This window comes from Bos indicus, chromosome 23 (assembly GCF_029378745.1).
Source record: "Bos indicus isolate NIAB-ARS_2022 breed Sahiwal x Tharparkar chromosome 23, NIAB-ARS_B.indTharparkar_mat_pri_1.0, whole genome shotgun sequence".
Lineage (NCBI taxonomy): Eukaryota > Metazoa > Chordata > Mammalia > Artiodactyla > Bovidae > Bos > Bos indicus.
This window is the reverse complement of record NC_091782.1, coordinates 12,607,082-12,622,835: the sequence shown is the minus strand read 5'-3', so window position 1 is coordinate 12,622,835 and position 15,754 is coordinate 12,607,082. Positions and strand designations below refer to the sequence as shown.

Below are 15,754 nucleotides of genomic sequence, written 5' to 3'. Positions count from 1 at the left end.
ACATTATGTTAGAGGTTTACTAATAGCTTTCCTGGAAGGAGTGATGTTGAAGCTGAAACTCCAATACTTGGCCACCTGATGCGAAGACCTGACTCACTGGAAAAGACCCTGATGCTGGGAAAGATTGAAAGCAGGAGGAGAGGGGACGACAGAAGATGAGATGGTTGGATGGCATCACCGACTCAATGGACATGGGTTTGGGTAGACTCCGGGAGTTGGTGATGGACAGGGAGGCCTGGCGTGCTGCAGTTCATGGGGTCTCAAAGAGTTGGACACAACTGAGCGACTGAACTGAACTGAACTGAATAGCTTTCTTGAGGTATAATTGATATACAATATATAGCACAGGCTTCCCTGGTGGCTTAGATGGTAAAGAATCTGCCTGCAGGGCAGGAGACCTGGGTTCAGTCCCTGATTTGGGAAGATCCCCTGGAAAAGGAAGTGGTAACCCATTCCAGTATTCTTGCCTGGAGAATCCCCATGGACAGAGGAGCCTGGAGGGCTGCAATCCATGGGGTCACAAAGAGTCGGACGCGACCGAGCAACTAAACCACAACCACAACAAATACATGTTTAAAGAATGCAATTTAATAAGCTTAGGCATAAGTATATCCCAGTGAAACCATCACTGAATTGAATACATGAACATGTGTATCACCCCCAAAAGTTTCCTCTTTATCCTTATCTCCTGCCCCTTCTTGTACTACCACCCCCACCCTGCCACCACAAAGCACTGATTTGCTGATTTTCTGTATATGTTAGTTTGTATTTTCTAGAACTTTACATAAATGGAATCATAGAGTATATAATCTTTTTTGCCTGATTTCTTTTGCTCAGCCTAAGCCCTTGAAGATTCGTTCATGTCATTATGTGTATTGCTAGTTCATTATTTTTTTTAATATTTATTTGGCTGCCCTGAGTCTTGGTTGTGGCATGTGGGATCTTTAATTATGTCATGTGAACTCTTAGATGCTGTATATGGGATCTAATTCCCTGACCAGGGATGGAACCCAGGCCCCCAGCATTGGGAGCTTGGAGTCTTAGCCCCTGACCACTGGAGAAGTCCCTATAGCTCTTTCTTTATTGCTGAGTAGTATGCCATGGCAAGAATGTACCACAGTTAATCCATTTGCTCACTGGAGGACATAGAATGGTTTGTAATTTGGGGCAATTAAGAATAAGAACAGTATAAACACTTGTGTATAAAACTTTGTGTGGACTTAAAAATTCCGTTCATCTTGAGTAAAGGTGGTGCTAGTGGTAAAGAACCCTCTGGCGGTGCAGGAGATATTAGAGACGAGGGTTCAATCCCTGGGTCCAAAAGATCCCCTGGAGGAGGGCATGGCAACTCACTCCAGTATTCTTGCCTGGAGAATCCCATGGACAGAGGAGCCTGGCAGGTTACAGTCCATAGGGTAGCAAGGAGTCAGATGAGACTGAAGCAACTTCAGTTCAGTCGCTCAGTCAAGTCCGACTCTTTTGCAACTCCATGGACTGCAGCACGCCAGGCCTCCCTATCCATCACCAACTCCCGGAGCTTACTCAGACTCATATCCATTGAGTTGGTGATGCCATCCAACCATCTCATCCTCTGTCGTCCCATTCTCCCACCTTTAATTTTCCCAGCATCAGGGTCTTTTCAAATGAGTCAGTTCTTTCCATCAGGTGGCCAAAGTATTGGAGTTTCAGCTTCAGCATCAGTCCTTCCAATGAACACTCATGACTGATCATCTTTAGGATGGACTGGTTGGATTTCCTTGCAGTCCAAGGGACTCTCAAGAGTCTTCTCCAACACCACAGTTCAAAAGCATCAATTCTTTGGTGCTCAGCCTTCTTCACAGTCCAACTCTCACATCCATACATGACTACTGGAAAAACCATAGCCTTGACTAGACGGACCTTTGTTGCCAAAGTAATGTCTCTGCTTTTGAATATGCTATCTAGGTTGGTCATAACTTTTCTTCCAAGAAGCAAGTGTCTTTTAATTTCATGGCTGCAATCACCATCTGCAGTGATTTTGGAGCTCATAAAAATAAAGTCTGTCACTGTTTCCACTGTTTCCCCATTTATTTATCATGAAGTGATCGGACCAGCTGCTATGATCTTCGTTTTCTGAATGTTGAGCTTTAAGCCAACTTTTTCACTCTCCTTTTTCACTTTCATCAAGAGGCTCTTTAGTTCCTCTTCACTTTCTGCCATAAGGGTGGTGTCATCTGCATATCTGAGGTTACTGATATTTCTCCTGGCAATCTTGATTCCAGCTGTGCTTCATCCAGTCCAGCATTTCTCATGATGTACTCTGCATATAAGTTAAATAAGCAGGGTGACAGTATATAGCCTTGACATACTCCTTTCCTGATTTGGAACCAGTCTGTTGTTCTATGTCTAGTTCTAACTGTTGCTTCTTGACCTACATAGATTTCTCAGGAGGCAGGCTAGGTAGTCTGATATTCCCATCTTTTTCAGAATTTTCCACAGGCAAAGTTGTGATCCACACAGTCAAAGGTTTTGGCATAGTCAATAAAGCAGAAGTAGATGTTTTTCTGGAACTCTTTTGCTTTTTCCATGATCCAGCAGATGTTGGCAATATGATCTCTGGTTCCTCTGCCTTTTCTAAGTCCAGCTTGAACATCTGGAAGTTCACAGTTCATGTACTGTTGAAGCCTGGCTTGGAGAATTTTGAGCATTACTCTGCTAGCGTGTGAGATGAGTGGAATTGTGCGGTAGTTCGAGCATTCTTTGGCATTGCCTTTCTTTGGGAATCAAATGAAAACTGACCTTTTCCAGTCCTGTGGCCACTGCTAAATTTTCCAAATTTGCTGGCGTATTGAGTGCAGCACTTTCACAGTATCATCTTTCAGGATGTGAAATAGCTCAACTGGAATTCCATCACCTCCACTAGCTTTGTTCATAGTGATGCTTCCTAAGGCCCACTTGACTTTGCATTCCAGGATGTCTGGCTCTAGGTGAGTGATCACACCATCATGATAATCTGGGTCGTGAAGATCTTTTTTGTATAGTTCTGTGTATTCTTGCCACCTATTCTTAATGTCTTCTGCTTCTGTTAGGTTCATACCATTTCTGTCCTTTATTGTGCCCATTTTTGCATGAAAAGTTTCCTTGGTATTTCTAATTTTCTTGAGGAGATCTCTAGTCCTTGCCATTCTATTGTTTTCCTCTATTTCTTTGCATTGATCGCTGAGGAAGGCTTTCTTATCTCTCCTTGCTATTCTTTGGAACTCTGCATTCAAATGGGTATATCTTTCCTTTTCTCCTTTTCCTTTTGCTTCTCTTCTTTTCATAGCTATTTGTAAGGCCTCCTCAGATAACCATTTTGCCTCTTTGCATTTCTTTTTCTTGGGGATGGTCTTGATCATTGCCTCCTGTACAATATCATGAACCTCCATCCATAGTTCTTCAGGCACTCTGTCTATCAGATCTAATCCCTTGAATCTATTTCTCACTTCCACTGTATAATTGTAAGGGATTTGATTTAGGTCATACCTGAATGGTCTAGTGGTTTCCCTACTTTCTTCAATTTAAGTCTGAATTTGGCAATAAGGAGTTCATGATCTGAGCCACAGTCAGCTCCCGGTCTTGTTTTGGCTGACTGTATAGAACTTCTCCATCTTTGGCTGCAAAGAATATAATCAATCTGATTTCGGTGTCGACCATCCGGTGATGTACATGTGTAGAATCTTTTGTGTTGTTGGAAGAGGGTGTTTGCGATGATCAGTGTGTTCTCTTGGCAAAACTCTATGAGCCTTTGCCCTGCTTCATTCTGTACTCCAAGGCCAAATTTGCCTGTTACTCCAGGTATTTCTTGACTTTCTACTTTTGCATTCCACTCCTCTATATTGAAAATGACATCTTTTTTAGCATGCACACAAATATCATTTTAACTTTTTAAGAAACTAGCACTCTTTTTTCAGAGGGGCTGTACCGTTTTACTAATAAATTTCCATTGGTTGCGTATGAGAATTCCAGTTTCTCCACATCCTTGCCAGTACTTGATACAGACAGTAAGATTTTCATTTTAGCCCTTCTAATAGGAATTTCATTGTGCTTTTAACTTGCATCTCTCTAATAACAAATAATGTTGAGCATCTTTTTGTGTGCTTATTTAACATCCTTATATCTATTTTGGTAAGGGTCTGTTCAAATTTTTGCTCATTTTTTTATTATATTCACTAGTTTATTTTTTATTTTCCACATATAAATGATAACATGGAGTATTTTTCTCTCTCTGATTTCACTAAGCATAATACCCTCCAGGTCTATCCATGTTGTTGCAAATGACAAAATTTCATTATTTTTAAATGGCTGAGCATAATCATATTCCTATATATAGGAATACTATTATATATATTATTATTGTATATATTATTATATATATTCCACATCTTTATCCATGTCTCTGTTGATGGACATTTATATTGCTTCTACTCTTTGACTATTGTGAAAACTGCTTCTCTGACTATGGTTGTCCTCAAATTCCATCCATTGTTGTAGCAGGGTCAGAATTGCCTTCTCATCTCACACACTAGTAAAGTCATGCTCAAAATTCTCCAAGCCAGGCTTCAGCAATACGTGAACCATGAACCTCCTGATGTTCAAGCTGGTTTTAGAAAAGGCAGAGGAACCAGAGATCAAATTGCCAACACCTGCTGGATCATGGAAAAAGCAAGAGAGTTCCAGAAAAACATCTATTTCTGCTTTATTGACTATGCCAAAGCCTTTGACTGTGTGGATCACAACTTTGACTGTGGAAAATTCTGAAAAAGATGGGAATATCAGACTACCTGGCCTGCCTCCTGAGAAATCTATGCAGGTCAAGAAGCAACAGTTAGAACTAGACATGGAACAACAGACTGGTTCAAAATCAGGAAAGGAGTACATCAAGGCTGTATACTGTCACCCTGCTTATTTAACTTATATGCAGAGTACATCATGAGAAACGCTGGGCTGGAAGAAGCAGAAGCTGAAATCAAGATTGCCAGGAGAAATATCAGTAACCTCAGATATGCAGATGACACCACCCTTATGGCAGAAAGTGAAGAAGAACTAAAGAGCCTCTTGATGAAAGTGAAAGTGGAGAGTGAAAAATTGACTTAAAGCTCAACATTCAGAAAACAAAGATCATGGCATCTGGTCCCATCACTTCATGGGAAATAGATGAGGAAACAATGGAAACAGTGTCAGACTTTATTTTGGGGGGCTCCAAAATCACTGCAGATGGTGACTGCAGCCATGAAATTAAAAGACGCTTACTCCTTGGAAGGAAAGTTATGACCAACCTAGATAGCATATTAAAAAGCAGAGACATTACTTTGCCAACAAAGGTCCATCTAGTGAAGGCTATGGTTTTTCCTGTGGTCATGTATGGATGTGAGAGTTGGACTATAAAGAAAGCTGAGCGCTGAAGAATTGATGCTTTTGAACTGTGGTGATGAAGAAGACTCTTGAGAGTCCCTTGGACTGCAAGGAGATCCAACCAGTCCATTCTGAAGGAGATCAGCCCTGGAATTTCTTTGGAAGGAATGATGCTGAAGCTGAAACTCCAGTACTTTGGCCACCTCATGTGAAGAGTTGACTCCTTGGAAGAGATTCTGATGCTGGGAGGGATTGGGAGCAGGAGGAGAAGGGGACGACAGAGGATGAAATGGCTGGATGGCATCACTGACTAGATGGACATGAGTCTGAGTGAACTCCAGGAGTTGGTGATGGACAGGGAGGCCTGGTGTGCTGCGATTCATGGGGTCGCAAAGAGTTGGACACAACTGAGCAACTGAACTGAACCGAATATTCCACTGGGCTTCCCTGGTGGCTCAGCGGTAAAGATTCTGCTTGATCACTGCAGAAGATGCAAGTTTGATCCCCGGGTTGGGAAGATACTCTGGAGAAGGAAATGGAAACCCTCTCCAGTATTCTTGCCTGGGAAATCCCATGGACAGAGGAGCCTGGCTGACTATAGTTTATGGGATTGCAAAGAGTTAGACGTGACTTAGCAACTAAACCGGAGAAGGCAATGGCACCCCACTCCAGTACTCTTGCCTGGAGAATCCTAGGGACGAGGGAGCCTGGTGGGCTGCCATCTATGGGGTCGCACAGAGTCGGACACGACTGAAGCGACTTAGCAGCAGCAGCAGCAGCAACTAAACAACATTATTATTATATGTTTACACCACATTTTATTTATCCATTCATTCATTGATGGGTATTGGGGTTGTTTCCACCTTTTGGCTATTGTGACTAGTGCTTCTATGAATGTTGGTGTACAAATATCTGTTAGAATCTCTGCTTTTGGTGGGAATAGCCTCAGAAGTGCATATGATAATTCTATGTTTCATTTTTAGAGGAACCACCATCCTGTTTTCCACCACAGTGGTGCATCCCCCCGCCAATAGTGCACAAAGGTTCTAATTTCTCCTAATCTTCCCCAGCACTTATTATTTTGAGTTTTTGATAGTAACTACTCTAATGGGTATTAGGTGGTATCTCATTGTATTTTTTAATTTGCATTTCCCTAATGTTTAGGGATGTTGAGCATTTTTTCATGTGTTTATTAGTCCTTGTATATCTTTGTAGAAATGTCTATTCAAGTCCTTTGCCTATTTTTGGTCATTATTTACATCATTGTTGGCTTATAGAAGTTCTTTATATATTCTTATTTATCGTATATTTGATTTGCAAATATTTTCTCCTGTTCTTTGGGTTGCCTTTTCACTCTATTGATGTGTTCTTTCATGCATAGAAGTTTTTCATTTTGGTGTGATCCCATTAATATATATACATTTTTTTTTCCTTTTTTTCCCTATACTTTTGGCATTATATTCAAGAAATTATTGCCAAACCCAATGTTATGAAGCTTCCCTTAATGCTTTTCTTTTTAAGTTTCATAGTTTTAACTCTTACATTTAAGCCTTTGACTGATTTTGAGTTAATTTTTATGTATGGAGTAAAGGCAGGGGTCTATTTCCTTCTTTTTTGTGTGGATATCTGATTTTTTCAAATACCATTTGTGGAAAGGACTATCCTTTCCCCCGTTGAATAGTCCTGCAATGCTGTTGAAAATCATTTGACCATATGTATTAGTCTGCTCAAGCTGCCATAACAGAATACTACAGACTGCACGGGTTAAACAACAGACATTTACTTTTACTCTCACAATTTACTGAGCTTTACTCTCACAATTCTGGAGGCTATAAATTCATGATCAAGATGCCAGCAAATTCAGTTTCTGGTGTGAGTTCTCTTCCCAGCTTGAAGACAGCCTCCTGCTCTCTGTCATCATACGGTTTTCCTTCTGCACACTGGCTGGTGTCTCTCCCTCTTTTCATAAGGACACCAATCCTACTGGGTTAGAACCCTACTCTCATGACGACATTTAAGTTTTACAGCCTCCCTGAAGGCCCTGTCTTCAAATATAATCACACTGGGGGTCAGGGCTTAAACACGTGAATTTAGGGGAGGAGACACAATTTTGTCCATAGCACCATATACACAATAATTTATTTCTGGGCTCTCTATTCTGTCATATTGGTATCTATGTCTGCCTTTATGCCAGAAATTCACACTATTTGATTAGTGTATTTAGCTTTGTAATATACTTTGAAAGCAGGAAGTGTGGCACCCTCAACTTTGTTCATCTTTTTTGAGATGTTTTGGTTATTTGGAGTCCCTTGAGATTGTATATGAATTTTAGAAAGGATTTTTCTATTTCCTAAAAGAAATGCTGTTGGGACTTTAATAGGAATTACATTGAATCTGTAAATATCTTTAGGTAGTATTGTCATCTTAACAGTATTAAGGAGTATGTTTTTCCATTTATTTTTGTATTTTCTTTAATAACTACTAGCAATGTTCTCTAGTTTTCAGTGTAGTCTTTCACGTCCTTGGTTAAATTTATCCCTAAGTGTTTTATTCTTTTTGATGCTATTGTATAGACCTGTCTAGGTCAAGAAGCAACAGTTAGAACTGGATATGGAACAACAGACTGGTTCAAAATTTGGAAAGAAGTATGTCAAGGCTATATATTATCACCCGGCTTATTTAACTTCTATGCAGAGTACATCATATGAAATGCTGGGTTGGATGAAGCACAAGCTGGAATCAAGATTAATGGGAGAAATATCAACAACCTCAGATATGCAGATGATACCACTCTTAATGGCAGAAAACGAAGAGAAACTAAAGAACCTTTTGATAATGGTGAAAGAGGAGAGTGAAAAAGCTGGCTTAAAACTCAACATTCAAAAAACTAAGATCATGGCATCCAGTCCTACCACCTCATGGCAAAGAGCTGGAGGAAAAAATGGAAACAGTGGTAGATTTTATTTTGGGGGGCTCCAAAATCACTGCAGACAGTGACTGCAGCCATGAAATTAAAAGACACTTGCTTCTTGGAAGAAAAGCTATGACAAATCTAGACAGCATATTCAAAAGCAGAGATATCACTTTGTTGACAAAAGTCCCTGGAGTCAAAGCTATGGTTTTTCCAGTAGTCATGTATGGATGTGAGAGCTGGACCATAAAAAAGGCTGAGCACTGAAGAATTGATGGTTTTGAACTGTGGTGTTGGAGAAGACTCTTGAGAGTCCCTTGGACAGCAAGGAGATCAAACCAGTCAATCCTAAAGAAAATCAACCCTGTATATTCATTGGAAAGACTGATGCTGAAGCTGAAACTCCAATACTTTGGCCACCTGATGTGAAGAGGCAACTCACTGGAAAAAGACCCTGATGCTGGGAAAGATTGTAGGCGGGAGGAGAAGGGGGCAACAGAGGATGAGATGGTTGGATGTATCACCGACTCAATGGACATGAGTTTGAGCAAACTTTGGGAGATGGTGAAGGACAGGGAAGCCTGGAGTGCTGTAGTGGATGGGGTGGCAGAGAGTCAGACACGACTTAGTGATTAAGCAAGGGGATTGAAACCCACCATTTTCCAAGCTGTTCTCCTCATCTTCTCCACCCCCTCGCTCAGCGTGCCTCGCCTCCACCTCGGCACTCTCCACCTTAGTGCAGGGGCCACCCTCCAGCTGGTGCTCATTCCAGACTCCTCCCACAGCCCCAGGTCCCAAACACACAGCCCCACACCCCTCTGTTGCCTTGCTTCACCCCATTTCTTTCAACAGCCTCTCAACTGCTCTGCTTCCATCCACTCTTGCCCCCTTTCTGATTCATGGTCCCCATAGTAGCAAGAAAGATTTGTCTTAAATGCTCTGGAAGGTGCTCTGTAGTAGGGACGAGGTGAGGCTTGGTTGATGGGGATAGGGAAATATCCGAGCATCTATCCACCGCCCAGCATACTGCCTCCCCCGCCCTACTTGAAGCCCTTCAGGGCCTGGGGTACAGTGAGAAATTTGTGTTTCAAGACCTAAACTATGGAGTCACAAGCAGTTGGGAGGTTAAGGGGGAATAAGGTGTAAAAATATTTGGACTAAACCTTGAAAATACTATGCTGGGTCAGGGAAGGGATAAATTGAGAAGTTAGGATTGACTTATATAGACTACTATATATAAAATAAATAACTAATAAGAATCTACTGTATAGCACAGGGAACTCTACTCAATACCCGAAATGACCTATATGGAAAAGAAGTTAAAAAGCAGTGGATGTATGTGTATGTATATATATATATATACTGATTCGCTTTGCTGTATAGCAGAAACTAGCACAACATCATAAATCAACTATGTGCTAAGTCGCTTCACTCGTGTCCGACTCTTTGTGACCCTATGAACCATAGCCCGCCAGGCTCCTCTGTCCATGGGATTCTTCAGGCAGGAATACTGGAGTAGGTTGCCATGCCCTCCTCCAGGGGATCTTTCCAACCCAGGGATCAAACCTGCATCTCTTATTAAGTCTCCCGCATTGGAAGGTAGGTTCTTATCCACTATACTCCAATAAATTAAAAAGATAATAATAAAGAAGAAAATACTATGCTGTGAAGTAAGCCAGACCCCAAAGGACAAATACTGTATGATTCCATTTATACAGGGACCTTGGAGGTAGTCAAATTTATAGAGACAGAAAGTAGAATTAACGGGCTGGGGAGCGAGGAGGGAGGAAAAACTAGTGTTCGATGAGTACAGGGTTTTTTCCTGGAGGATATGAAAAGGTCGAGGTGGGTGGTGATGACTGCTGCCTAGCAGTTTGAATGTGCTTAATGCCATTGGGTTTATGTTATGTATATTTTGGTGTTGTTGATTAGCAGCTAAGTCAGGCCTAACTCTTCTGCGACCCCATGGACTGTAGCCCACTAGGCTGTTCTGTCCATGGGATTCTCCAGGCAAGAATCCTGGAGTGGGTTGCCATTTCCTTCTCCAGGGGATCTTCCCGACCCAGGGATCAAACCCACATCTCCTGCTTGGCAGGTGAAGTCTTTACCACTGCACCGCCTGGGAAACCCTATATATATTTTACCATAGCAATAAAGCAATTGCACTGACCCAAAAAAAGAATATTTGGGATTGATGGGGTGAGTGAGGAGCAGACGGCTGGAGGGAGGTGACTGGCAGCACATCTCTGCTCTGACAGGACTGAGGAGGAGCCCTGTCCAATCATCTTATAAAGAAGCCCTGCCGCCTTCCACCTGGCTGTCCCTCACTGGCAACACACCAGTCAGAGGCCTGCCCACGTTCCCCTCGCGTGTGACTCGTCCCCGTGACTTCTACCCTCACAGTGGTAGCTGGCCAGTGTGGTGAGTGAGGAGAGGCAACTTTGCTCTCGAGTTCTCCAAACTGGAAGCTGCTAAGAAGGCAATTCCAGCAGGGAGGGGTGTTTGCTCCAGGGTCCTCTGCCATAAACACCCTCAGCAGGTCTGTGTGAGTGCTGGTCACCTCCACCCTGGCTGGGGGCAGCCCCTAGAGTTCAGGTCTCACAGGCGGGGGGGTCTGCCTGCTTACATTGCCTGGCTTACTGCTGTGGCACCTTCCACCTGGGCAGACAAGATAGTCAGCCTTGCATCCGTCAACCATCTCCCCATTCTACTTACTGCTAGAGGAATCCTGTGACTTGGGATGATTCTGGGTCAGACCCAAGGAGTAAAGCTGGGAAATGCCATTTCTAAGGGCTTGGACAAAAAGAAGTGGATGCCCAGGAGAAGGTCAGGGGGTGATTCCAGGCTCTTGAAGAGCCAGGCTGGTTTCCTGAGAAAAAAATGTTTTTAATCTATTTATTTTTGGCTGTGGTGGGTCTTCATTAACTCCACGTGGGCTTTTCTCTAGCTGCGGTGAGCAGAGGCTCCTCTTCTCTGTGCTGCCCGTGGCTTCTCCTGTGGCAGAGGGCGGGGCTCTGGATGCATGGGTTTAGTTACCCTGCACCATATGGAATCCTCCTGGACCAAGGATCGAACCTGTATCCGCTGCATTGGCAGGCAGATTCTTAACCACTGGACCACCAGGGAAGTTCCATCCTGAGAAAATTTTATTTATTTTCAGAGAAACAAATATCCCAGAGAGAAGCCCAGAACTGACTCTTCCAATATTCCATTTAAAAAATTTATGTATTTATTTACTTTTGACTGCCCTCGTCTTTGCTGCTGCACACAGGTTTTCTCTAGCTGTGCAACCAGGGGCTACCCTGTAGGTGCGATATACAGGCTTCTCATTGCAGGGGCTTCTCTTGTTGGGGAGCATGGGCTGTAGAGTGCATGGGCTTCAATAGTTGCTGCATGTGGGCTCAGTAGTTGTGGCTCGAGGACTTAGTGGCCCTGCAGCATGTAGAACCTTCCTGGACCAGGGATCGAACCTGTGTCCCCTGCATTGGCAGGCAGATTCTTAACCATTGTACCAGCAGGGAAATCCATCTATCTTTATTCTAGATACTCCAGTTCAGTCTCTCAGTCGTGTCCAACTCTTTGCAACCCCATGGACTGCAGCATGGCAGGCCTCCCTCTCCATCACCAACACCTGGAGTTTACTCAAACTCATGTCCATCGAGTGGGTGATGCCATCCAGCCATCTCATCCTCTGTCGTCCCATTCTGCTCCTGCCTTCAATCTTTCCCAGCATCAGGGTCTTTTCAAATGAGTCAGTTCTTCACATCAGGTGGCCAAAGTATTGGAGTTTCAGCTTCAGCATCACTCCTTCCAATGAATATTCAGGACTGATTTCCTTTAGGATGGACTGGTTGGATCTCCTTGCAGTCCAAGGGACTCTCAAGAGTCTTCTCCAACACCACAGTTCAAAAGCATCAATCCTTCGGTGCTCAGCTCTTTTTACAGTCCAACTCTCACATCCATACATGACCACTGGAAAAACCATAGCCTTGACTAGACGGACTTTTGTTGGCAAAGTAATGTCTCTGCTTTTTAATATGCTGTCTAGGTTGGTCATAACTTTTCTTCCAAAGAGTAAGCGTCTTTTAATTTCATGGCTGCAGTCACCATCTGCAGTGATTTTGGAGCTCATAAAAATAAAGTCTGTCACTGTTTCCACTGTTTCCCAATTTATTTGTCATGAAGTGATGGGACCAGCTGCTATGATCATAGTGTTCTGAATGTTGAGTTTTAAGCCAACTTTTCCACTCTCACTTTCATCAAGAGACTCTTTAGTTCTTCTTCACTTTCTGCCATAAGGGTGGTGTTATCTGCATATCTGAGGTTATTGATACTTCTCCCGGCAATCTTGATTCCAGCTTGTGCTTCATCCAGTCCAGCATTTCTCATGATGTACTCTGCATATAAGTTAAATAAGCAGGGTGACAGTATACAGCCTTGACGTACTCCTTTCCCGATTTGGAACCAGTCTGTTGTTCCATGTCCAGTTCTAACTGTTGCTTCTTGACTTGCATACAGATTTCTCAGGAGGCAGGTCAGATGGTCTGATATTCCCATCTCTTTCAGAATTTTCCACAGTTCAAGTTGTGATCCACACAGTCAAAGGCTTTGGCATAGTCAATAAAGCAGAAGTAGATGTTTTTCTCAGAGAAGGCAATGGCAACCCACTCCAGTGCTCTTGCCTGGAAAATCCCATGGACGGAGGGGCCTGGTAGGCTGCAGTCCATGGGGTCGCTAGGAGTCGGACACAACTGAGCGACTTAACTTTCACTTTTCACTTTCATGCACTAGAGAAGGAAATGGCAACCCACTCCAGTGTTCTTGCCTGGAGAATCCCAGGGATGGGGGAGCCTGGTGGGCTGCCGTCTATGGGGTCGCACAGAGTTGGACACAACTGAAGTGACTTAGCAGCAGCAGCAGCAGATGTTTTTCTGGAACTCTCTTGCTTTTTCCATGATCCAGCGGATGTTGGCAATTTGATCTCTGGTTCCTCTGCCTTTTCTAAAACTAGCTTGAACATCTGGAAGTTCACGGTTCACGTATTGCTGAAGCCTGGCTTGGAGAATTTTGAGCCTTACTTTGCTAGCATGTGAGATGAGTGCAATTGTGCGGTAGTTTGAGCATTCTTTGGCATTGCCTTTCTTTGGGATTGGGATGAAAACTGACCTTTTCCAGTCCTGTGGCCACTGCTGAATTTTCCAAATTTGCTGGCATATTGAGTGCAGCACTTTCACAGTATCTTCTTTTAGGATATGAAATAGCTCAACTGGAATTCCATCACCTTCACTAGCTTTGTTCATAGTGATGCTTCCTAAGGCCCACTTGACTTTGCATTCCAGAATGTCTGGCTCTAGGTGAGTGATCACACCATCATGATAATCTGGGTCGTGAAGCTCTTTTTTGTACAGTTCTGTGTATTCTTGCCACCTCTTCTTAATAGCTTCTGCTTCTGTTAGGTCCATACCATTTCTGTCCTTTATCAAGCCCATCTTTGCATGAAAAGTTTCCTTGGTATTTCTAATTTTCTTGATGAGATCTCTAGTCTTTCCCATTCTATTGTTTTCCTCTATTTCTTTGCATTAATCACTGAGGAAGGCTTTCTTATCTCTCTTTGCTATTCTTTGGAACTCTGCATTCAAATGGGTATTTCTTTCCTTTTCTCCTTTGCCTTTCACTTCTCTTCTTTTCATAGCTATTTGTAAGGCCTCCTCAGATAACCATTTTGCCTCTTTGCATTTCTTTTTCTTGGGGATGGTCTTGATCATTGCCTCCTGTACAATGTCATGAACCTCCAGCCATAGTTCTTCAGGCACTCTATCAGATCTAATCCCTTGAATCTATTTTTCACTTCCACTGTATAATCATAAGGAATTTGATTTAGGTCATACCTGAATGGTCTAGTGGTTTTCCCTACTTCCCTACTTAATTTAAGTCTGGATTTGGCCATAAGGAGTTCACGATCTGAGCCACAGAGGAGCTTCCTAATTCCCACAAGCCTGACACCAAAAGGAGTACCCTTTATGCCACCTTAAAGCACAACTGCCACTGGAACAGCAGAGCTTCCCAAGGAGTATCCCAGGTCAATGACGCCCCCACTTCCCAAGGATGTGCTCCCCTTTAGCTAACGAGGCCAGAGCCCATGTGCCTCGACTTCCAGCCTGTTGCTTGTTCATCCATCACTATTGCTGTTAGCTCTTCCATTTACATCTAGTGGCTTGAGGCTTTGCCCCAGGCCAGCTCTGCCTTCTCATCGGGTATCTTCACATTTTTTTTTTCCCTGCAGCCAATGTCTCTGGTAAAACGAGTATAAAATGAATGACAGGAAGTACTCCATTGTGATAGGCACCTTCTGTTTCCTCAACACCATCCAGTTCCTCATCTTTGAAATGAATGAGTTTGCCTTCTTTGGCTATGAAGAGAGGTTCAGCGTCTACCAGAAGACCAAGTCTGAGCTGGTCTCTTGGGTTGTGACCTACAAGAAGAACATCGGCATTAGCCTGTCCACCGTCACCCTTCTGGTCTGCTCCTTGTTCCTCTACTGCATCCACACCAGCAACTACATGGGCATGCTCTGCTACAGCGTGTGGATTATCATCTATGAGCTGCTCAGCCTCTCCATCATCCTGCTCACCAACATGGCCATCAAAGAGCAGTTCAAGGAGCTGGGGTACCTGCACTTGATCTTCCAGATCTCGCGGATGCTCCTGTACTTGTTCTGCCTGCCCTTCGTCACCAAGTACGGATACTCCGTCTTCAAGGACCCCAGGGCTGTAAGCAAGATTGGCCAACGCAGACGCTCTAGCATCAGCACAGTCGAGTCGTGGCCACCCGTCGGGATGGGAAGCTTGTACTGCAAGCTGAACTGAACCGTGCCAGGAAGAAGGAAGAGAGGGCAACAGCACTCCCCAGCGATGGCTCCCACTTCCCTGCCTGCCTGGGGTTGATTCTGCTTGCCTTTTCAGAGTTCTTGAGTTTTAAGTGCTTAAGAATGGCTCTTGGGGGGCCGGGTGGAGGAAGGGAGGATTGCGTGGATCAATTACTGTACATGTGTGTGTTTGTGACTTGTTTTGGCCTTTAACTGAAGACCGCCTCTGTGCTTGTTTAATCATCTCTTTGGTGTATGCTGTGGTCTCTCTTGGTACCCTGCTCTCTGCATAGACTTAGTTTCTAACTTTTCTCTTATGGATTGCCCCACCGATGCCTAGTTCTGCTGAGTCCTCTATGAGCAGTGCTGCTCGATAGAAAAATCTGTGCTGATGTGACTGTTGGATGTCAGTGCTGTCCACTGGTCACATGTGGCTGTTGAGCAGTTGGGATGTGGCTATTAAGATCCAGGAATCAAATTTAAAATTTTATTCCACTTCAGTTAGGTTCCATTGCAAGAGCCATAGGTGGCGGGCTTGTGGCCACCATATCAAAGATTTGCAGTAATTTGCAGCCTCATTTTACTCCTGAGTATAACTGTAAACC

The 15,754-nt window shown here is 43.5% G+C and overlaps 1 protein-coding gene across 1 annotated transcript in view; it reads left to right on the top strand.

The window, feature by feature from the left end:
- The window catches only part of TMEM217B (transmembrane protein 217B), a 39,543-nt gene extending 24,074 nt beyond the window's left edge, over nt 1-15,469 (top strand). The window contains exon 2 of the mRNA XM_070777900.1: nt 14,568-15,469. Within this exon, the coding sequence (XP_070634001.1) occupies nt 14,596-15,150 (555 nt within the window). The 5' untranslated portion in view covers nt 14,568-14,595 and the 3' untranslated portion in view covers nt 15,151-15,469. The remainder of the gene's footprint in view (nt 1-14,567) is intronic.
- Nucleotides 15,470-15,754: the final 285 nt, after the last annotated feature.